General features: G+C 43.2%; 2 protein-coding genes across 2 annotated transcripts in view; one reads left to right on the top strand and one right to left on the bottom strand.

The window, feature by feature from the left end:
- The window catches only part of LOC310837590 (uncharacterized protein), a 54,728-nt gene extending 45,218 nt beyond the window's left edge, over window positions 1–9,510 (bottom strand). The window contains exons 1-4 of the mRNA XM_083724427.1: window positions 9,397–9,510; window positions 6,418–6,577; window positions 3,948–4,039; window positions 135–367 (exon numbers count right to left, since the gene is read on the bottom strand). Coding sequence (XP_083580553.1) covers window positions 135–367; window positions 3,948–4,039; window positions 6,418–6,577; window positions 9,397–9,412 — 501 coding nt within the window. The 5' untranslated portion in view covers window positions 9,413–9,510. The remainder of the gene's footprint in view (window positions 1–134; window positions 368–3,947; window positions 4,040–6,417; window positions 6,578–9,396) is intronic.
- A 3,382-nt stretch (window positions 9,511–12,892) lies between these two features.
- Window positions 12,893–22,868, top strand: LOC310837732 (2-epi-5-epi-valiolone synthase-like). Its single transcript, XM_083724765.1, has 5 exons — window positions 12,893–13,197; window positions 16,191–16,824; window positions 18,178–18,411; window positions 19,087–19,339; window positions 21,610–22,868. Exons 1-5 carry the CDS (start codon window positions 13,031–13,033, stop codon window positions 21,696–21,698), a joined length of 1,377 nt encoding a protein of 458 aa, XP_083580891.1. The 5' UTR covers window positions 12,893–13,030; the 3' UTR covers window positions 21,699–22,868.
- The last annotated feature ends 1,169 nt before the right edge of the window (window positions 22,869–24,037 follow it).

Genomic DNA, 24,037 nt, shown 5'->3' on the forward strand with positions numbered 1-24,037 from the left:
TTCATGGAGTCAATCTTTGGTGGGTCTAATGAAGCAGCAAGGGAATTTAGAATACAGGTGTATGTGAAGCTTTGCAATAATTTACAGTGTTTGTCACTTAGATTCAACAAACAGTTCTTAAAGCAAAACCGTACCTCCAAGGAGTCCATTATTGGTCCTATTTGTGCCCTCATTTTGTTGCCATGAGCTGAGAAATCAAAGGCCTCCTGGCTGGATTCTCCAAAATGGGGCTGTGGGGCACATATGGTTATGCTGCTATCTTCTGGCACCAGTTCAGCCATAGCCAAAATGGATGGGACTTTTAGCCTTCCTATTATCAAAACCGTTTTGGCTCCCGTCATACGCACCAGCATCCTGTGAAATTGCCCTGGGCAGAAAGGAAAACAGGATGCAAATACATTACATTTCTACCATTTTGACTTCACATACACAAGTACCACTGGCAATGTCCAACGCATGAAACTTTTATATTTATACAAACTGACTAGAAGCTGCCTTGGGGGGGGGGGGAGAGCTGTGATTCTTAGACTGGCAGTTTCCATGAAAACAAAACACTCTTCTAGCCCTTGCGGTGGAGGTCTTGAGGAATATTGTAGGATGTGTGCTTAGTATCTGAAAAAGGCTTAAAAATGGTTCAGGTCTGTGTAGGGCTTTCACAGATATTGCTTTGTGGTGAGCAACTTGTGTGGTAAATTTCTAAAATCGGATTGTTTTGTTCCGTTACATTTTGTCGTTGTGCTTCCGTGGCTTATGGAGACTCCAACATAAGTTAAAAATTATGGTTCCCAGGGAGTTTTTTGTGGGGAAGAAGCCATGTCTGTTAAACATGGTATTCCTGTCGATCCACAGCACAACTGGGGCCAGAGTTTCACTCAAGAGGTACTCAAATGGCAAGCGAAGGCGCAGAATGATGATACAAGAACATTTCAGAATTGGGACTATAACCACAAAGTGACAGCATCAACATGGAGCTTCAGGAAGTAACAGGCAATGATTTAAAATGTTAAAAGCCTTTTTGATAAATGCCAGCTAGCATTGTTCTAAAGCAGGGCCTGAACTGCTGAATATTTGAATATTAGCCCCTGTGAAAAAGGCTTCAAGATGTTTCACATATCATGTTCCTGGGACATGTTAAGTCAGTGGGGGGTTTGAGAATCACGAGATTACCTTGCATTTGCTCTTAAAGTCATTATCCCCAGACAGCAACATCATTTAAGAGATTTATCATCGCTGCTGCCCTTTGAACAATGTATTCCTGCTATACGTTTCCAGGGCACTTTGTTTCAATGATGTATTACTCAAAAGATGGCAACATCTGGGATGCACGAACCTGGCGATTTAGTGTAATAACTTCACAGAGGAGCAAAGGCACTGAGTGTTGAAATAATCTGAAATGGACCAGTATTCATCCCTGACAAATCATCCTCTATAAAAACACCCAGATTTTTGCAGGAATAAAAATTTGACTCCTCCTCCATTAATTTAATATCCTTACTGCCAGCAAAATAAGTAAAGATGGCTTGAGGGGGAAAGGCTGTTCACTCATATCAAATGCTTGGACTGTGCATTCTTCAGGAATGGAATAGGTTGCTACTGGTGTGATGGCAACAATGGGTTGGATCCAATGTTAATCCTACTCAGAGTAGACACATTAAAATTAATGGACACGAGTAACTTCGGCCCATTAAAACTTTGCTGTATACAACCCTACATCTCCACATCTTTATCTCCCATTTGCATGATTTTGAATTTATAACTGGAAGCTTGTTAAAGCTTGTCTTCAGCCTGCGGGTGTACATACCTATTACATTTTATCTCTTTTGTGGGGTACAAAAAAATTAGAGTACCTATGGACCATAATAGGATTGCAAGCCCTCCTCTGAGACTGCATACTTATAATTTTCAGCGTGTTGATGCAAATCATGGAAATATCTATGGAAAAGTACCTCTTTTCTAAAATTGAAGTATGACTGCTACTACGCAGAATGTGCAGCCATTATTCCCCGGCACCGGGCGTGGCTGGCATGCATCCCAGGGGGTGTGGCGCACCACCCGCGGGGGCGTGACACGTGTTGGGCAGGTGCATGGCAAGCGGTGCGCATCCCTGGGCATGAGCGGTGAGCGTCCCGGGGGTGCATGGCAGGCACCAAGCATCATGGGGGCGGGGGCGGCCATGATGTCACCCCCCTGGGATAGCACCCAGGGTGGCCTGCTCCCCCCACCCCCACCTTCGTCTGCCTCCTTTTGTGGCAAGGATAGGAAGGGAGGAGAAAGAGAACTGTGGACTAAATTGTACAAAACTGTGGTTTCTGCTATGTATGCATAGCTGTCAACGTTTTCCTTTTTTTAAGGGAAATTCCCTTATTTTGAATAGGATTCCTTGCAAGAAAAGGGAAAAGTTGACAGCTATGGTGTATGGTTCATACAACTGACCGCCTTCAAAACTTTTTAGATGTTGCCATAAGCAGTACCCAGAATGCTCAGTTGGCAAGAGTGCTTTTCACCAGCTTAAGTTAGTTCGCCATTTTTACCCATTTTGGGGATAGAAACAAGTTAGTACAAGTAAGTCATGCTTTGGTGACATCCTCTAGACAATGGTAACACACTTTAGGTAGGGTGTGGCTTTTGGGGGACTGCAACTGTTCCAGAATGCAGCCGCCAGGTGGCTAACTGTGCAAACCAAATGCTTCTTTTACATATGCTGGCTTCTAGTTGGTTTCTGGACCCAATTCAAAGTACAGTAGTTCCTCGGGTTACGAACTTTGCCCCAGGATGAGAACGGAAATCACGCACCAGTGGTGCGCTGGCAGTGCAAGGCCCAATTAGTGAAAGCACGCCTCAGGTTAAGAACGGTTTTGGGTTAAGGATGGACCTCCAGAACGAATTAAGTTCGTAACCCGAGGTACCACTGTACTGGTTTTCACAAAAAGTTTCAGACTAAAACTCCCATCACCCCCAGCCAGCATGGGTGGATGGGAATTATAGTCCCATACATCTGGAGGGCACCAGGTTGGAGAAGGTTGTCATAATCTGGGACACACTAAGGACCATTTTCTTCCAAGTGGACCTTCCCACACATTGAGATCTTCCTTAAATTTCCTGCTCCATTTATCCCATTTTTTATGAAGAGGGTAGGGCTTTCTTTATTGTGCTTTATTGATTCTGTTGTGTGTGCTTGATGTTGGTGCTGTGTTTATTTCTTTTAGTTTTTATTGTGTATTATAATGTGAAATGTTTTTTTCAATATTCGCCAGCTAACTTATAGAATCCATAAAATGGAAAGGCAGGATATCAGTATTTTAACAAATGAATGAATGAATCAGGCAGACAGGCAGGCAACAACATTCACAACATTCACTAGATGTCTGCAACATTCCACAAGAAATACCGTATTTTTTGCTCTATAAGACTCACTTTTTCCCTCCTAAAAAGTAAGGGGAAATGTGTGTGCGTCTTATGGAGCGAATGCAGGCTATGCAACTATCCCAGAAGCCAGAACAGCAAAAGGGATTGCTGCTTTCACTGCACAGCGATCCCTCTTGCTGTGCTGGCTTCTGAGATTCAGAATATTTTTTTTCTTGTTTTCCTCCTCCAAAAACTAGGTGCATCTTGTGATCTAGTGCGTATTATAAAGCGAAAAATAAGGGAGTTGTTGCAGCCTATACACTACATGATATTGTAATAAATATAAACTACACTGGCATAAAGCTAGTCTACTCTTGGGTATAAATAAATAGTGCATGTGATCACATCTCTATGCTTGCAGGTATGCATCTCATAGTTTCTTAGTTCTACCCAGAATTTGGAAATCCATATATGCTTTGTGAGTAAACATATAGGATTAGATGAAGCCTTTGTTGAGGTTTGCCAAATTTTACCTGCATGCAAAGCCTAAACTCCATTATCAATTTGCAAAACATAGTTATTTCATAATGCAAAGGACTCACCTTCTGCATAGCTTGAGAGCTGCTCTTCATTAGTTTTGACCTTCATTTCACTGAATTGGACATTCAAAAGGCAATCCTTGGATGACGTTGTCCTAATAATTGGAAAAAGAAGAAAAGGACCAACTCACTGGAAAAGAATTTTTTTTTGTACCCCTTTCTAAGAAATCCTTAGGCTATGACCCTAGTCTTTAAAAAAATCAATTTGCTACCTCAATATGTGTTGATGAACACATGCTTAGCTTGCTTTAGATAAATTTGTGAAGGACAGATCTCTTCATGGATACAGGTGTGGGGAAACTTTGGGTCTCCAGATGTTGCTGAACATCCATCATCCCTGGCCATTGGCTATGCTTGCAAGGGCTGGTGGGAGTTGTAGTTCAGCAACATCTGGAGGGCCAAAGACTCTCCTGTAATAGAAGATGGCCATGATCTTCAAGTCCTACTTATAATCTTCTCAGAGCCACCTAGTTTGCTGTTGTTGAGCAATAATACGTTGTTGCATGGAACTCTGGCCTGATCCAGCAAGGCACTGCTTATATGACTATGGCCACCCATGTATAAGAATAGTCATTGTCCAGACACAACAGACATCAGAATGATGAACCCCCAAGAAACTGTAAGCTCTAGATCAGTGGTTTGTACATTCTGGTGAGATCACCTTGCTGAAGGAGAGCATTGCGGAACCATCTTGTGTGGTTGGTCGTTTTTGGCCACCTAATTGGCAATGCTTGACAATTTTACATGCATTTATTCCACACTGAGCTAGTGTGGTGTCATGGTTAGAGTGCCGGCTTGCATCTCTGACTAACCTACCTCACAGGGTTGTTGTGGGGAATAAATGAGGAGGGGAAGAACCATGTACACCACCTTGAGCTCCTCGGAGAAAAAGGCTGGGCATAAACACAATCAATCAATCAATCAATGTAGATAATTAGTATCACTCTATGCAGCTGTTTTTTAAGGGGGTCGCAATATCAGCTACAATGTTCGAATAGCCAAGCATTCCTCCTCCTTTCAAAGAAATGAGATCTGTCTCAGTGGAAGAAAGCAGAACCCCACAAGGCTTAGGTATGAATACCTCCAGGCCAGCATTTGAAATAGACATCATCTGTTCCTGCTCTGCTCCCCACACAGTCTTCCATAATATAAGAAAAAATTCATAACCCATAACAGATATGCTCAGCTACTCCAAGACTGGAAGAGTAAGACATTTCGGGTAACCTCTTTGCTGCCCCTCGCCAGTGCTTGAACAACTTTAATAAGATAATGTATAGCTATTATCATGAGCAAGCGTTAGTCAGACAACTACTGACTATTATTTCAGCAACAGAACCAACACTCAGTTTTCCTATAACCTACAGACTGGAACAGTTTACACATTGGTAGCTCCTAAGAAATGAACAAACTTTTTTCTCTTCCCCCCCATGGCAGAATATATGCTGATAAATGGGAACTATTTAGCAACCCAGGTATTATTGTTATAGCCGAGAAAGGAATAATGACAGTCCCAGTCAGGCTGCTGAATTAATGATACCTAAAATTAGCTTAATTAATTAGTTTAGTTACTAAAGCAATTTAGTTAGCAGATTAATTAATGCTCACAGAGTAAGTTATTTGAAGACCCAAGCTCTGGTGCATCTAAAAGCACAATCTTAGAAGTGTCTAAGTGTTTAATGGAGGTTTATTCCCAAGATAAGGCTGAAATCGTAACCCCATGTATCTGGGAGTAAGCCCAATTCAATAGTATACTTGGTTGTGATTGCAACCTGTGTAATATTGTATCCTAAAATAATTGAATAACTGGAGTGGGCCCACATCTATTTCATATTTGTTTAGCCTACTTTTTCCACAGACTGAAATAAGAACCATGCTTCATCCATTAAACTTTCTGATCTCCTACTTTCCTGATCTCCATTGCTTGGCTTGAGAGGCACGTGAGCAACAATTTTACTTGCATGTCTCATTATTTGCATTGTTATATGACAGGAATTGGTTTAAGTTTGTCATTGTGAGCTCCCCTAAATAATTCTTGCTTAAGCTGAGGAATATAACTCCCCTCTCAATGCTGCAATTTGGCATGGGAGGGAAGCTGTAATATCCCAAAATTGTTTCTTTTGTTCCTTCACACACAAACAGACACACCAGCCTTTTACTAGGGGTAGGTCAGAAGTGTCACCCTCACCAAACTCTGATTCTTCTCTGGTTGCAAAACAATCCCAACAGAGACTATCAAGAAAACATTTTCTAAGAATTAGATTCCATGAAGAGAAATCACCTAACCATCATGGACCATTAAGAAATATTAATTTTTTTCTCCAGATTTCCATCAAAACATTTGTGATAATCCCACTCATGGCAGTAAGAGAGCCAACACATAACAATAAATTGAACTATACATTCACAATGTAGAGAAGGTAGCAGAAGATAATTAGACGCGCCTTCTGTCACAGCCAGATGATAAATGTGTTACCTGTTAGAACTTGCCTCTCTTGTCAGGTAAACGTCCAATCCTTTTGCTGCATCAAGAGCTTTCTGCAGGTAACATCCTAGCTCTTCAGGAATTCCAGGGTGACCATGTGCTATCTCTCTTGCTTTCTTGAGGTTCTCAACTATAGACCCAATAGATAATTCTAAAACAAAAGGCCGAAGGTAAGGTTTCAAAATGAAAATCTGTGAGACATCTCCATTGCTCAGGCACCTACAGGTAGAATCATAGAATCATAGAGTTGGAAGAGACCACAAGGGCCATCGAGTCCAACCCCCTGCCAAGCAGGAAACACCATCAGAGCACTCCTGACGATGGTGATGGAGATGAAGACGAAATGGTGTGATTTTTGAAGGAAAAAATAGATTTGTAGAAAGCAGTTGGCAAAATAATATGGGTTCACCTATTGCAGATTGACATTTTCTAAGTTTCAGTTTAAAAAAGGAAAGAAGAACAGGGGCAAAAGTGTTTCTTTTAAAGTCAGTGATTTACATAATTTACTTACAAAAGCACAGCTAATTCCTAACTGTGCCTTGCTGCCCGTGAATTATGGCCTTGGCATCTGTAGTTTTATAACCCAACTCCACCCTTAAGGGTTATAACACCAAATTCAGGTCTCTAACATGGTGTAGGAAGGATGACTGTTGAGCATCATGCTTGACTGCATAATAAGATCAGAAGTGAACATGGCATTTATATATTCAATATGGCATTCATAATGGATATTACACATCCTGACAGTAGACAACACCGATGCATTTCTTTATGCAAGCCCATAAACATGAGCCACTGAGGCATCCCCAGACAACGTGTTCAAATGGGACCTTATCTAGACGAGAATTTATGCAAACATTTGTTAATATATCTATTAACAAGCCCTGAAAGGTCCATTATCAGGTGCATTCAGTTGTTTTGAGAGGGGAGATCATGTCTAGCTTGTTTCAGAAGACAGCTCCTTTGCAATAACTAGGAGCATCTTGGAAGTAGGAAGCTATTATTCAAACAAGATTGACACAATCATGCAATAAATGTTAGCAATTCAGATTTCTGACAGTACATGGAATATAAAGCATGAATGTATAATATTCATACCCCCAGAGCAATGAAGACTAGAGGACATTCTAAGAGAAAACAATGTTTTATTACAAATCTTTTAGGCGGCAATGTTTTATCAGCAATCTTGGTCACAAAGTCATATTTCCCCAACATGAAATATTTATTGCAAAAACCCCCAAGGTGCATTTATTTTTAGTATTAAAGGCAAAGGACCCCTGACAGTTAAGTCCAGTCATGAACGACTCTGGGGTTGCGGTGCTCCTCTCACTTTACTGGCCAAGGGAGCCAACATTTGTCCGCAGACATTTTTCCGGGTCATGTCACCAGCATGATTAAGCCACTTCCGGCGAAACCAGAGCAGTGCACGGAAATGCCATTTACCTTTCCAACGGAGTGGTACCTATTTACTGTTGTTAGCTGCTCTGAGCCCGGCTTCGGCTGGGGAGGGCAGGATATAAATAAAATATTATTATTGTTGTTGTTGTTGTTGTTATTGTTATTATCTACTTGCACTGGTGGGACGCGGGTGGCGCTATAGTGTAAACCACAGAGCCTAGGGCTTGCCAATCGGAAGGTCAGTGGTTCGAATCCCCGCAACAGGGTGAGCTCCCGTTGTTCGGTACCAGCTTCTGCCCACCTAGCAGTTCAAAAGCACGAACTGCAAGTAGATAAATAGGTACCGCTCCGGCAGAAAGGTAAACGGCATTTCTGTGCACTGCTCTGGTTCGCCAGAAGCAGCTTAGTTATGCTGGCCACATGACCCGGAAGCTGTACACCAGCCAATAAAGCGAGATGAGCGTCGCAACCCCAGAGTCGTCCGCGACTGGATCTAATGGTCATGGGTACCTTTACCTTTACTTGCACTGGTATGATTTCGAACTATTAAGTTGGCAGGAGCTGAGATAGAACAACGGGAGCTCATCCCATCGCAGGGATTCGAACCGCCAACCTTCTGATCAGCAAGCCCAAGAGGCTCAGTGGTTTACACCACAGTGCCACCAGCATCCCTATTAACAAGGTACTAAGGACCCAAAGAGGCAAACCTGGGTCAGGTCAGCCTCATGCCCCCCTGCCCGCCCCCTGAAGGTCTCAGTAATACAGACTTGGGCAGCTGCTTCATCCACAACCAAATTGTGGATGACTGATATTTTATTATGGGATGACCTAGTGTTCAGGATCAGCACATGCATATCCCATATACAATGGTCTATTGATGTTCTAATTTCTAATTTTTTTAAAAAAATTCCCCTTCCTTTAAACTTGTTTTCATGTATTTGTAAATTGCTGTGATACCTTTTTTATGATACAGTGGAATTTGGATATTTTTACAAGCAATAAATAAAACACAATTAGGAAGGCTAACATAAGAGCCTAAATCTTGTTGGGTGGGAGAAGGACCAGAAAAGGGCAATAGCTTCCAAATGTCTAAAGCCCCTCTCCTTACATAACTAGTCTTACCTCCAATATCATACATCCCTCTAGAAGCCGCAATGAACCAAAAATTACTTTTCCCCCTTTTGATCACCCAGGTACTTGTCAGGCCCTGCCCTTACCTAAAACAACCAACAACCAGATCAAAGTCTGTGACTGCAAATAACGGTTAAAAGACGGACTAATAACAACTGTTGAAAATCATGCCCCAGGGGAAAGGCACCATTACCAATACACTCATCTCCTCCCACTCCCCAACTCTATCCTTTCCCACCGCTCCTGGACAGAGAAACAAAACAAAACAAAACAACAAGGCTTCAAATAAAATAAACAGTTCAACCAACTTAACGTGTCACAACAAAATGTCTTCTCCTGCCCCTTTCGTGATGCAGACCCAACTTTGAGGTTGAAAGACACCTCTCAAAAAGAAAAAGAAAAAGTGAAACACAAGGAAGTTGCTCAGAAGTAAAGGGTTACCTGCAAAGTGTGGCATTGTGGTACCCTTCACCCCGGCTTCTGGAGATGTTGCGGCTGATTGTACGAGATCGGTTTTGCAGAGCTGGGGAGGGGTGCATATCTTTTTGTCCACGTGACGGGCAGGGCCAATTATGCCAGCACGTTGGAGCCTGTGGGCCCTCTTACAGAACGACTTGGCTGAGGTGCAAGATCAGCAAGACTTTCTGCCGCCCTGGGGCATTTTCAAAATTTGCTCTTTGGCTAAGGAGTATAAGGACTTCTGACAGTATCACACGGCAGCAGCGGCAGCACATGTGCTTGTTTGCTTTATATAAGCTGATCTAAGTCGGTCTTGGAGAAGGGGCTCTCGTCGAACAAGACGTGCGCCTGGAATCTGAGGGAGGGACTAGCGGGTGCACTGAATGCAAAATGAGACCATTATACTGGGTGTCATGAGGCAGGACATGCAGATTGATTACAGTTGGAATCTGATGGGTCGCTTGTAAGATTCCCAGGGGCTGCAAGAGACTGGCCAGAGATAGTAGTACAGTGGTACCTCTGGTTACATATGCTTCATGTTACATACGCTTCAGGTTGCACACTCCGCTAACCCAGAAATATTACCTTCGGTTAAGAACTTTGCTTCAGGATGAGAACAGAAATCGGGCTCTGGCGGTGCGGCAGCAGCGGGAGGCCCCATTAGCTAAAGTGGTGCTTCAGGTTAAGAACAGTTTCAGGTTAAGAACGGACCTCCAGAACAAATTAAGTACTTAACCCGAGGTACCACTGTAGTCACAACAAAGCTTTGATCTGACCTAGCACAATGTCAGTGCATTTGCTTTTGTCTTGATGTTTGCTCTTAAGAATGCATTACCTTTATAAAGATGGTAACTGCTCCACATGTGATTTAAAAGGAAACAAGAAAGCATGGGTTTTATAAGGTGTACAGGGTTCGCTCGACAAGTTGCTAGCTTATTTTATGGAGTGCCAAAGGAGTTGGAACATATTGAAAGGGCACTAACTACAGCACCTTCTAGTTTATTTTTATTATTATTAGGATGAGGCTTTCTCACCCATCCTTCAAAATAAGGTCCCAGGAAAGGCTACCACAACATAAAAATACAATATTACACCGCCCCTTTTTGCCTGTAAGGTCTTTTAGGCAACACTTTCTTTTCAGACCCCATAATGAATATTAAGTTTTCCTTTTCTAATAATTTTACCAGTTACAGGGTTATTTAGTATTTAGCAGATTTAAATGTTGAATCTGCTTCAGTACTGACCCCTGTCATCAAGCCCTTTGGGAGGGCTTCATCCAGGGTCTCTAGAACCCTGCAATCGGCCAATGTTTTGCCATTGATGCTTCCAATCGAAAACATGTAAGTGATATGCCTGAGATTACAGTTAAAAGGTTAGCAGCAGCTAGACTGGTGACTGGGAGTGGTCACTGGGACCATATAACGCTGGCCCTGAAAGACCTACATTGGCCCCCGGTATGTTTCAGAGCACAATTCAAAGTCTTGGTGCTGACTTTTAAATCCCTAAACAGTTTTGGCCCTGTATACCTGAAGGAGTGTCTCCAACCCTGTCATTCAGCCTTGACCCTGAGGTCCTCCTCCGAGGGTCGTCTGGCGGTTCCCTTACTGTGGGAAGTGAACTTACAGGGAACCATGCACAGGACCCTCTCTGCAGTGGCACCCTCCCTCTGGAACACCCTCCTATCAGATGTCAAGGAAATGAACAACTATCTGACTTTCAGAAAACATCTGAAGGCAGCCCTGTATTGGGAGGTTTTTTAATGTTTGATATTTTACTGTGTTTTTATATATATTGGAAACCACCTAGGGTGGCTGGGGTACAAATAATATGTATTATTATTATTATTATTATTATTATTATTATTATTATTTCATTTGGGGTGTGCCTTGAAAAGCCCACAGAGCTGAAAGAAAAAGTGACAAAGAGTGCCACTCTTTGGACTTCCTCCTTTAACTCAGTGCTATTTTTCTAGAAAAAGAGCTGCTGGAACTCACCATGAACACTCCCTTTTTCTCTTATAATGGCAATGGCGCACACCTGAGAGGTGCTGGAAGTGAGTTGCAGCAAGTTCTGGCTGGGAAAAAAGGCCTGCTTCCGCTCTGTGTATTGTTCAGAGGAAGGGGCAAAGATAATCACCCTCACCATTTCATGATAAAGGGGACTGTGAGTGGGGTTCAAGGGAAGTCGTCAAGGGCAGCATTCCACCCAAGGTACCACATTGGCAACCCCAGGGCTTTGGGAAGGTGGCACATCTTGGTCCATGTTCTGTGCCTGTGGAAATAATATTGCATACTTGTATAGGGGAGAGAAATCATGTAGGAGCCCTGAAGAAGAGTTTGGATTTGATATCCCGCTTTATCACTACCCTAAGGAGTCTCAAAGCGGCTAACATTCTCCTTTCCCTTCCTCCCCCACAACAAACACTCTGTGAGGTGAGTGGGGCTGAGAGACTTCAGAGAAGTGTGACTGGCCCAAGGTCACCCAGCAGCTGCATGTGGAGGAGCGGAGACGCGAACCCGGTTCACCAGATTACGAGTCCACCACTCTTAACCACTACACCACACTGGCTGATCATTCATAACTCTAGATTAGAATGGAAGACTGAATATTTTAAAAACACACTTTGTTTTTGGAGATGCTTTGGACTAGAAGACAATGTGGCATCAGCAGCTGTGTGACAGTATAACATAGTGGATAGTGCTGCAATTTGGATGGGAAGACCTGCCCTCAAATCACTGCTTAGACATGACCTTGCATGACCTTGAGGCAATTAGTTTTAGCCATGTCTATTTCATTGGGCTGTTACATCAATGAAATGAGGTGGGGGAGGCAGAGGTGTATTACTATGGGCTGCACTAAGGACAAGTGAGCTACAAATGTGAGAGAGATGAGGAGAAAACAGAGACTGAGAATTGTTGTGAAGATGATCTCATGCATTTATTTTATGTACTGTACTGCATTTACAAACAGCTTAATATTTTTTTAAAAAAAAATCTCTAGAAGTGCACAGTATAAAACAAACGATATGTTTAAAAAACACAGCATAAAACCAGCAAAACAGGAGCATAGAAGCCCATAAAAACAAATATAAAACACACAATTCAGCAGTGCCTTAGTATCCAGTTCTACTGTACAATATTATGTGGCTCTATCTCAAATACCATCAAGGCTTACATAAAGTTGTGTTATAATCAAAAGGGTCAGGAAGTTGAGATAAATTCCTGGAATCCTTCTTTTTATGGCATAGAAATGATTCAACATTAATCACTGCCGTTTTGTTGCAGGGCCTCCTGTTAGAAGTTAAGTGCACTCTAATTGTAATTTTTGATCATTATAAAACTATTGAGTTATACAACCCTAGGCTCTGCATTTTCACTGTACGTGTGTGTATGCACACGTGAGCACGCAGGTCCGGGTGATGTGACCACCCCTCTTTCATGTCTACAGATTAAGTAATGATAGTTTTGTAATTCCCCCCCCCCCCCCGCAGCCCAACCTTTTCACTCCACCAGGTGAGGAACACCTCCCATTCCAAACAATGGTCCCCGTGGAGCTTTTATAAGCAAACAGCAAGTCCCCCTCTTACCAGACACCTCTTGAACTAGACATTGCAACCATGCCACAGTCCAAAGAGATCTTCTTGGCTGATACAAAATCTGGAACACAGGGTTCCAAGCAAACAGACTTCCAGCTAGTGCGGGTCAAAAATACTTGGTGCCGAATCAAGAAAGATGAAACCATTCATGATGCTGAGAATGAGATCGTGGTCTCCCAGGCTAAAATGTAAGTAGATGAGGTTACTACTAAGAATAATTTTATTATTTATACCCTGCCCATCTGGCTGGGTTTCCCCAGATACTCTGGGCAGCTTCCAGCAAAATATAAAAGCATAATAAAACGTCAGATGTTTTATTTGTACAATACTCTGTGATGTGAAGCAACAGAGACACTGTTCCTCTTATTTGGGTTAAGTAATCAGGCATGGTCTCTGCAGTGGGAAAGCATGGCGGTATTAGATGTCGATGCCTAGATTATTTGTTCTCATATATTGTCCTGACGAGTGTCATTGCTAAGCTTTCAATTTCAATATCAATATTGACATGCAGCCCAATCCTAGGCATGTTTACTCAGAAGGAAGTCTCCCTGGGTTCAATGGGGCTTATTTCAATGTAAGTATTTTATTGGGTTTTCTTCTTCTTGATATTTACATATATATATATATTGTATTTGCAAATTTAACAAGGAAAAGGATAAAAGATAAAATATAATTAAAGAAGAGAGAGAAATGGAAAGAAACAAACTAATAATATACAAACAATGCTGATAATATGGGTAGACCATCACCAGCTCACACCGCGGATACATTGGCCGTCAGCACACAAATATTAAAATTAAACATACATTATAAGCCCTCCACGTGTCCGAGTAGGTATCCACGCAATATTGATGCCTATATGCAATATGCTTTAATGTAGCCAGGGTGGTAAGGTCCTCAAACAACTGTGTAATAAGCGGTTGTTATTTATCCTTCAAGGCTTAGAGTGCACAGGTCTCTTAGCCATCTGAGTATGGCTGAAGTTGGAGACAACCCTTTGAATTCAACAGGGTTGAAGCAACCTATGGTCAGATCTGCAGCCTAGTCAGAATAAGAAACTAGTTTCGGTTGAGCATAAGTACCGAGGCACAAAAAAAGGAGACTGCAGTGGCATGACTTAATGATGTTGTCTCTTTCATTGTTGTGCTAAAGCTTTCTCTAATGCTTGGAAAGTCTTTTGAGCTAAAATGGAATTTGATTGGGGTTGGGAATTGAACAGAGAAGGGATTTTCAATGGCAGACATTTCCAAATTCACAGACACGGGTAATGAACTCCAGAGATGGGGGAAAACAAATACAGTGATACTAAAAACCATCAGCTTGATCAAAAAGCATAATGCATTTGTCATAAACTTCAAGTGAAGTTTGCATCCCGCAGCAACATTAAAGGGGGGAAAGTCACAGATGGGTGAATGTCTGACAAGTTTCCCCCTAAGGACAAACGTTACTTTCTGTACAGGAAAGTCATCTCTCCAGTTAATTAACCTTTGAGTGTAGGACAATCTCCTTCTTCTTGCAATAGAACACATTTGTGACCATTAAATATTAACCATGTTGTATTACTTCACATATTGCAGATTTCCACAATATTTGCAGTTGTGTAAAGATCATAATCATATTTGTAGAATCAAGATGAATTTTGATGTAGGCCATGAACAGTTACAGATTTTTTAGGCTGCATTTTACAAAGGTAGAAACACACTTCGGTTCTTGTTCATTCTGAGTCACTGTGGAGCTGGCAGGTTCTAGCAGTGCAATGACTCGGACAACCTTGCCAGCAACAGTGTGAGTGAACTACAGAGATTCTTTGACTGTTGCACAGAATTTATGACAGAAATAATGTGTTTGATTCCCCTCCTCCCCCACCAACTTGCAATTTTATCCTTACAACAGCCTTGCGAGGTAAGGTAGTCTGAGAGGTGGTGACTGGCTCACAGCCACTCAGTGAATTTCACTGCTGGGTTCTTAAGCGTGTCTCTCCACTTCCAAGTCTGACACACTAACCACTACACTGCACCTAATCAGGCCCACCAGGCCTCCCCAGTTGGTCTTGTGACAGGGTTTAGCCCAAACCATGCTCACCTGTCCATCATCTGACAACACACAGCATCAGGAGCAAAGCGGAAAAAACCCTGAGATGCTAGATTCAAAAGAAAACAAATCATTCCTTCCAGCTGCTGCTTGACTTCAGCCTTTTTAAAAGTTGGCACCTTCTTTCGTTGCCCTGCATAGCGACAGAAAAATACATCAAGTTCAGAAAGTGCTGCATTCGAACTGAAAAGTAAAAAAAATTAAGATCACACTGAGGCCCCATCAGCAGCACACATTTAAGGCAGACCACTTTAAACAAACATGGCTTCCCCCAAAGAATGCGGGGGGGGGGGGCTCTTGCTTGCTAAGGGTGCTGAGAATTATTAGGTAGCCCTCATTCACCTCACAGATTTAGGATATCCCAGAGTTCCCTGGGAAGAGAATTGATTGTTAAACCACTCTGAGAATTGTAGCTCTGTGAGGGGAATGGGGGGGGGGGTGTCTTCTTACAACTTGTGGCTGTGGTAAATCAGGTATTTCTTTTCATGGTAGCTAGAGGTTACCATTTTGTTCTCCTGAGCGTACCCCTGTGAATGATGTTACTTCCTCAGTATGTGATTTTGTACACCCAACAGAAAGAAAAAGAGAGAACCCAAGGCTTTAGAAAAGCCACAGAAAGAATTAGCAGAGGAGAGAGCAAAATACAGAAGACTGAAGAGAAATCTAAGAGAGCTTATTGGGGGAAATGGCAACCCCTCATATGTTCACATTTGTTCACCACCACCCCCCCCCAAAAAAAGAAGTGCCTCTGTCCTTTAGAAGGACACCACATCTACATGTTTCATAATGCTAGGTGCATTCCAAAAGAGAGAAAATAGCAGCCAGAGGAGGGGCCTCTCTACCAGGAAGAGCTCCAAGATGGCAGTGAGAGGGCAGCGAGAATAGCTTTTCAAAAGCATTAAAAGGAAATGATGATGCTGTCACTGAAGATAAGAGTGGGTCTGATTTTCAGCAGGGTCTCCATCAAATGGACTCTGCCATTCACGAGCAAATGTGAGAGTGAAAACTGTGGAGGGCATTTTGGCTCAGCCATAGACAAAACTAATGTATATTCCATACTACTCACCCCCACCCTCATAATTCCCAACAGATCTGAAACTGTCTCAGATGGAGAGGTATCCTGGACAGTGGAAACACCTATCTACCTTTGCTATAAGGTGGTGGAAACACGCGGTCTCCTGGATCCCTCCAACAAGACATTGCTGTACGGGCACATCAGAGATCCAAAGGAACTGGAGAGAGCCCTTCACAACAAAGAGGCCCAGAGGCGTTTCATTGTAATCGATAAGACGGTCGATGACTTGTATGGCACCGCAGTCAGAGAATATTTTGAAGCAAACTTGGTTCAGTGTAAAATCCTTTCTCTGACCACCACAGAAGAGACCAAATCCATGGATTTGGTGCTTGATATCTTGCAGGAAGTGCAAATCTTTGGCATCGACAGGCGCGCTGAGCCTATTATAGCAATTGGAGGAGGGGCTTGCCTGGATATTGTGGGGCTGGCAGCATCGCTTTACAGGAGGCGCACCCCTTACATTCGGGTCCCCACCACCCTCCTGTCCTACGTGGATGCCAGCGTTGGAGCAAAGAACGGCGTCAATTTCCTTCAGTGCAAAAACAAGCTCGGGAGCTATGTACCTCCTGTTGCCACTTTCCTTGACAGAGCCTTCCTCAAAACAGTCCCCCGCCAGCACATCTCCAATGGACTTGGGGAAATTTTAAAGGTATGATGGTTTTGCTGCAGAGACTTCTTCCACACTTTCACCAACTGCTTCCACGCTCTCTCTGCTCCTTGCAAGCTCATTTCCACGGATGCTCCCTGTTTATTCATTTCTCTCACAGTGATTTTTGCTATGTGGCTCTTCAAGAGGAAACTGGAAGGACAGGCCTCTTTCATTTATTGTTTCTGCATCTCTCTGCGATTCCTAAAGCGGTACTTACAACACCTTTTACCCCTTCCTGTGCACATCCCTCTACACATGGAAATGAGTAGTCCTGTGGAGCTGCCTTATGCTGATGGTTGTCTCTTTAGCCCAAAAGAGGGTAACAGGAGGGGTGCTCACCTGACCTCCCATCATGCACATTGCTGCTGCTTTCCATGAGGTATACGAGGAAGGGAGAGGCAGCAGTGCGGTTAGTGTGGTGCAAACACACCAGAACAGAAACACCAGGTTGGTTCCCCCAGTGTGTTTGCACTGCAACAACTTCCCCACTGTCTTTTCGCTCCCCCTCTACCTCCCGATAAGCAGCACTGATGCAGGTGACAGGAAGACAGGTGAGTGTCTCCACCCCATCAACTACTTGGCAATAGCAATCCAAGGCTTTAGGTTTGGGTCTTTCCCAGGGCTTTCTTACCTAGGCTTCTTTGCCTGGGCATGCCAGGGATTAAATTTAGAACCTTAAGCATGCCAGGTGTGCACTGTACCACTTAGCTATGGCACAAGTCTTCCTGATCTTGTTCTCCCCAATTCTTGCATATCCAGAGTCACTCTCAATGCCGCTACCTTGCTATTATATCCTATTCCCTGTACTGGAAACATCTTCTCCCTTCTTGCATTCACTGCTTATCTTTTACATATTCAGAGTCTCCCCACAAAACCCACTCCATTCACTTTCCTGGATCACTGCATGTCAACTGTTACACAGAGAGCACCATCTCCCCTCCTTCTTCTATCTGTACCTTTGTTGTTTCTTAATCAAACTCTGTCCAATGTCTTAGCATTTGTCCCATATATCCAATTCACAATAGCTTTCACTGCATGCACTCCTTATGAAACACCTCTCTTCTCTTGTGGCTGATGTACCACATCTATTATGTAGTCTTTTGGGGTGAAACATCTACAGGACAACGCTGTTGCTTCCTTTTCTCCTGTGACTGACTCTCACTTCCAAAATATCAACTTCATGTGCATGCTAAAGCTGCTCAAATTGCCTATGATCATCTCTGAGATTTACTCAGTCTCATGTTTTATGTCTACAGTGTGAGGTCCATGCTTTCAAAGCAAGCCTCTTCCTGGCATTACTGTACAACCCTCATTGAGTCCACTGCAACCCTTCTTTCTTTCTTTCTGTTCAAGATGGCACTAATGAAACACAAGGGCCTGTTTGACTTGCTGAAAAGTCATGGGAAATTCTTACTGGATACCAAGTTCCAGTCACACAGCGGCTTAGTTGACCATGGTGACGCTGCACTGAAGACGACCAGAATTGCCATAGAAACCATGCTGGAAGAGCTTGCCCCAAATCTGTGGGAAGATGATCTGAACAGGCTGGTTGATTTTGGCCACCTTATAAGTCCAGAACTGGAAATGGTGAGGAGCAGATAGCATATTTATTGTTGAACAACATTTCTATCCCGTCTTTCCACCCAATGGGCTTACAATAATAATATCTTAATTGCATGCTTCCGCATTTTCAGCTTGTGACATATCACTACTTGTATCCAGACGTGTGTGATGATATCGGGTGGAATTCAGTGTCACAAACTATTGTGATTGTTCTGTAAGTGCAAGGATTTCTGCTTGCCAGGTGAAAAGATCCCCCCTTGCCTCCCCGGTGCACTATTTTGGGGTCCCCCGATCTAGTTGTGGGGGTGCAAGGGGAGGTGAGGGGGCAAAGCAGACGTCCTCGCTCTGGCTCCTGCTAGTGCAACTATTTAGCTGAACCCATCTCACTCTATAGGCCAAGGGAGCCGGTGTTTGTCTGCAGACAGCTTCTGGGTCATGTGGCCAGCATGACTAAGCTGCTTCTGGCAAACCAGAGCAGCGCATGGAAACGCCGTTTACCTTCCCACCAGAGTGATACCTATTTATCTACTTGCACTTGACATGCTTTCGAACTGCTAGGTGAGCAGGAGCTGGGACCAAACAATGGGAGCTCACCCCATTGCAGGGATTCGAACCGCCGAACTTTTGATCGGCAAGCCCTAGGCTCTGTGGTCTATATGCTATACAATATAATAAATGCTTGTGTATCCTTCATTTCAGAGAGTTTTACCAACGCTGATGCATGGAGAAGCTGTGAATATTGATATGGCTTTCATGACTTACCTGTCCCACGTGAAGGGATTTTTGAGTGACAGTGAGAAGGCTCACATCATTCAGTGCATGGTCGCTTTGGAGCTCCCGGTGTGGCACAAGAAATGCACATGGCATCTTATCAAAAAGGCCTTGACGGAAAGATTGAAGCACAGTGCTGGGCACATGAGAATGCCACTTCCAACTGGACTAGGAACAGCAGGTGCGTCATTGCTGGGGTCATCCGCTTTGAGGGCAAGCTGAGAATGGCGTAGTGCTTCTTTCTAAAACACAATATTGTTTGTATTTCGTTCTGAAGTCCAGACCATCCTAAAGGCTCAGGATGTGGAGCAACAGAGTGAAAAGCAATATGTAAAACAGATAGATAGATAGATAGATAGATAGATAGATAGATATAGATAGATGATAGATGATAGATAGATAGATGATAGATAGATAGATAGATAGATAGATAGATAGATAGATAGAGATAGATAGATAGATAGATAGATAGATAGATAGATAGATAGATAGATAGATAGACAGACAGACAGACAGACAGACAGATAGATAGATAATAGATAGATAGATAGATAGATAGATAGATAGATAGATAGATAGATAGATATAGATAGATGATAGATGATAGATAGATAGATGATAGATAGATAGATAGATAGATAGATATAGATAGATAGATAGATAGATAGATAGATAGATAGACAGACAGACAGACAGACAGACAGACAGACAGACAGACAGACAGATAGATAATAGATAGATAGATAGATAGATAGATGATAGATGATAGATAGATAGATAGATAGATAGATAGATAGATAGATGATAGATAGATAGATAGATAGATAGATAGATAGATAGATAGATAGATAGATGGATAGATGATAGAGCACAACGGGGTGAGCTCCTGTTGCTCTGTCCTAGCTCCTGCCTACCTAGCAGTTCAAAAGCATGCCAGTGCAAGTAGATAAATAGGTACCGCTACGGCGGGAAGGTAAACTATGTTTCTGTGTGCTCTGGTTTCCGTCATGGTGTTCCATTATGTCAGAAGTGGTTTAGTTGTGCTGGCCACATGACCCAGAAAGCTGTGGACAAAAGTCGGCTCCCTCGGCCTGAAAGCAAGATGAGCTCTACAACCCCATAATTGCCTTTGACTGGACTTAAAACCGTCCAGGGGTCCTTTACCTTTACCTTTTTTAAAAAAAGAAAGATAGAGTAGATGTCTCACTGTTATCTTCCATCCATGATGTGCCCGGGTCAACGTGGAGAATGTGTCTCCCAGTACCACCCACACATGCCCAATGAGGAAAGAAAGCCCCCCCCCCAGAAGAAGCCCTCTCAAACCTGGAGCCAACCCTGCTCACAAGGAACTTTTCAGTGCTCTGCACTATGTGTTCATTCATTCATACATTTAGCAGATATATGAATAGGTTCTTGCCAGACCTTTTTCTCCTGGAACTCTGGTTGCAGTCTTGAAACCACTCACTCCAGAGCAGTTCCAACAGTGTTTGTGGGAAGAGGGAAATGGTGGGGTGGGGAGAAACCTCTGCACCTGAAATCTCAACCATTGCAACCCCACAAAAGGGATATACATTAGCATGCCTGTCACACAATTTGCAGTTCCATGCTTATAGTTTTAATTGGGTTTCCCTTTTAATAGCAACCTTTTAATAAACTATGACAAAGCATTTCCTTCAGATATTATACAACCACCAGAATTATTATACAACCTCCAAGATGTAATTAAACAGGCAACTTCAAGTAATTGCATTAGGGTTGACTAATTCCCTTTGTAAAGCTTAGCGGGTATCAAAAGCATTTAAGCAGCATGTGTAATTCCCATTACAAAACCAGACTTAGGCTCCAACTCTTCTCACACTTACTTGGGATTAAGGTAACCAAGTCTGGAAAGAGAAGATTCTGATAGTGGGCAATCTGAAAGAGCCAGGAAGGACAGCTGACAGAAAACGCTTTCTTCATCTAAGACAGGGACAGGGATCCTGTGGCTCTCTAGGTCCCAACTCCTATTAGCCTCAGCCAGAATGGCCAATGATCAGGGGTGATGAAGTTGTAGAAAAGGAGGACCACAGGTTCCCCATGCCTGTTCAAAGATGTACAAATACTGCAGGTGGTTGCAAATCCCTTGCCATCAAGTGATAGCACCCACCCCTGAAGCCACCTTAGCTCTACCTAACAGAACCATGTCACAAGTACAAAGCAAGAACAAAGAGCGACTACAAAGACATAAACAGGACAAGTCTATCTGCAGACTGCCCATCAAGTCACATGCATAGCTCTCTGACTTTTTGAAAGGAAGAACGTTTACTCAGGGCAAAAATGCACACACTCACACTGCAAATACAGAACTTAAACGCAACAAAACAACTGCTCAATTTACCAGAAACAAAAAGAAACTAGTTAACTGTACAAATCTTACTTTGGCACTATTTTTGATTACTGATTTCTTTCCAGATATATTCAACGACATCAGTGAGGAAACCCTGGAGAGGGCTTACATTCTCTGGACCAGTGAATGCAAAAACATCTCTGCAGAAGCATGAATACAATGGAAGCAGATGAAAACAATAAATCGCCACCAGAGCAACAGGCAAATTGGGAATTCAGATAAACAGCCAATGTGCACTTTTGAAGGACCAACTGTTTGGCAAAATCCCAATACCTGTCTACATGAAGTATGGCAAACAACATGAATCCAGGATGAAATACCACCAGCCACTCCTTCTTCCTCCTTCTCCAAGATGGCTCTTAGGACTAATCCTTATACTATCTCTGCAGTATGGTTGGTTGTAGTCCCCATCTGATCAGGTTAAATGGGGAGACTTCCTGAGAGAAGCAATGCCAATACAGTGGTACCTTGGGTTACAAACGCTTCGGGTTACAAACTCTGCTAACCTGGAAGTAGTGCCTTGGGTTGAGAACTTTGCCCCAGGATGAGAACGGAAATCGTGCGGCAGCAGCGGGAGGCCCCATTAGCGAAAGCGCGCCTCAGGTTAAGAACGGTTTCGGGTTAAGAATGGACCTCTGGAACCAATTAAGTTCGTAACCCGAGGTACCACTGTAGCATGGAAAGAACCATGTCATCTACCTGCCTCAGGTAGTCTTCCTGGTTCACATATGACAGAATTGGCAAAAAAAAAAATCTCTACTCACTGGATACTGCTTGGGCCACTCCCAAACTTTCACGACAAACCGCTAACTGAAGAACTAATTAGTTAAAGAATGTTTTTAGATTAGCAATGTAGACTCCATCTTTTCTTTTCGTTTCTAGTTTCGTTTCTAGTTTTTTGCTGTCTTTCTTTCAATTTTTGTTCTACACCTCGCAGTCTGTCTCAGAGTTATTATGTGAATTGCTATTCAGTTCAATCCAATTCACCATGCAAGTCTTCACAAGCAAAAGTTTGACATCTAACAGGCGGCTTGTCAACTTGGGAGTCCAGATTTGCCCTGAGGAATGCGATTAATCTGATTTTGTAGCAAGGAAGCATTTCCATTTCGAGGCATTTTTTGTGTGTTTTCCTGTAACTGGTGATTTGTGTAGAAGATGCATACAGACCCCTTCTGCATTCAGTAGCTAATGCGCTTCAAAGTAAAGAGAGCAAGCAGCCTGAGCTATGTTTGTGGCACTTTTTCTGATGAGCTTCTTTTAACATGTAGAAATACGAGAGTCAGGTGGCTGATTGTATGCATTTCCCCCCCCCTCCACGAATGCTGCTTCTCAGTGGCGTAGCGTGGGGGGTGCAGGGGGGGCCGGCCGCACCGGGCGCAACATCTGGGGGTTAGGGTTAGGGGGCGCAAATCCACGGGTTAGGGGGTGCAAATTACTTGCCTTGCCCCGGGTGCTGACAACCCACGCTATGCCACTGCTGCTTCTTATGTGCATTGTACTGTATTGTATTTTGTAGCTTTCATTAAATCTCCAAAGGTCGTCTGAGGTTTAAGGAGTTCATTTAACAAACTCATCTGAGAGTATTAAGGAAGCAAACTTATCTTATTACTCCTGTTGACTCTTCAGCCTGAAATGCTACTGAGATTTGAGGTTCTACCTTTCCCTGGAGGAAAGAAGAGGCGATGGGGAGGTTCAACCAACTCTGCCATAAGTCTGAAGTAGTTCAGCAGGGTTGGAGGGGGGCTGCTCCTTTCTTGGCTTGAAACCTAAGCCAGCAGATAGGGGCAGCTTCACGCTTCTCCTGCTAGAATGCTGAAGTGATTCCATGAGGAGAGAGGGGGTGCAGGAAGGGTGGTGTGAAGCCTTCCTAATGGCACATAGAGGGGGAACAGAGCTGGGGATAAGGCACAGCGGATAATTCATGAATAAGAGATAAGGAGGAGAAGGGGACGAGATGGAGAGGATGAGATGGCTGGACAGTGTTATCGAAGCTTCTAAAATGAGTTTGACCAAACTGCGGGAGGCAGTGGAAGACAGGAGTGCCTGGCATGCTCTGGTCCATGGAGTCACAAAGAGTCAGACACGACTAAATGACTAAACAACAACAAAAGAGATAAGGACTGAGGGGGTGATTGATATACAGTGGTACCTCGGGTTAAGTACTTAATTTGTTCTGCAGGTCCGCTCTTAACCTGAAACTGTTCTTAACCTGAAGCACCACTTTAGCTAATGGGGCCTCCCACTGCTGCCACACTGCCAGAGCACGATTTCTGTTCTCATCCTGAAGCAAAGTTCTTAACCCGAGGTACTATTTCTGGGTTAGCGGAGTCTGTAACCTGAAGCGTCTGTAACCCCAGGTACCACTGTAATGAACTGAAGACCATTTGGCAGGGAAGTATGATACGGTAAAATCAGCAGCAGAGGATAAAATTATTAGGACTACTTTCAAACAGTTCACAAAATCTGGTATAAATCAGATTACCTTAAGGGAGT

This window comes from Podarcis gaigeae (genome assembly GCF_964106915.1).
Source record: "Podarcis gaigeae genome assembly, chromosome: 2".
NCBI lineage: Eukaryota > Metazoa > Chordata > Lepidosauria > Squamata > Lacertidae > Podarcis > Podarcis gaigeae.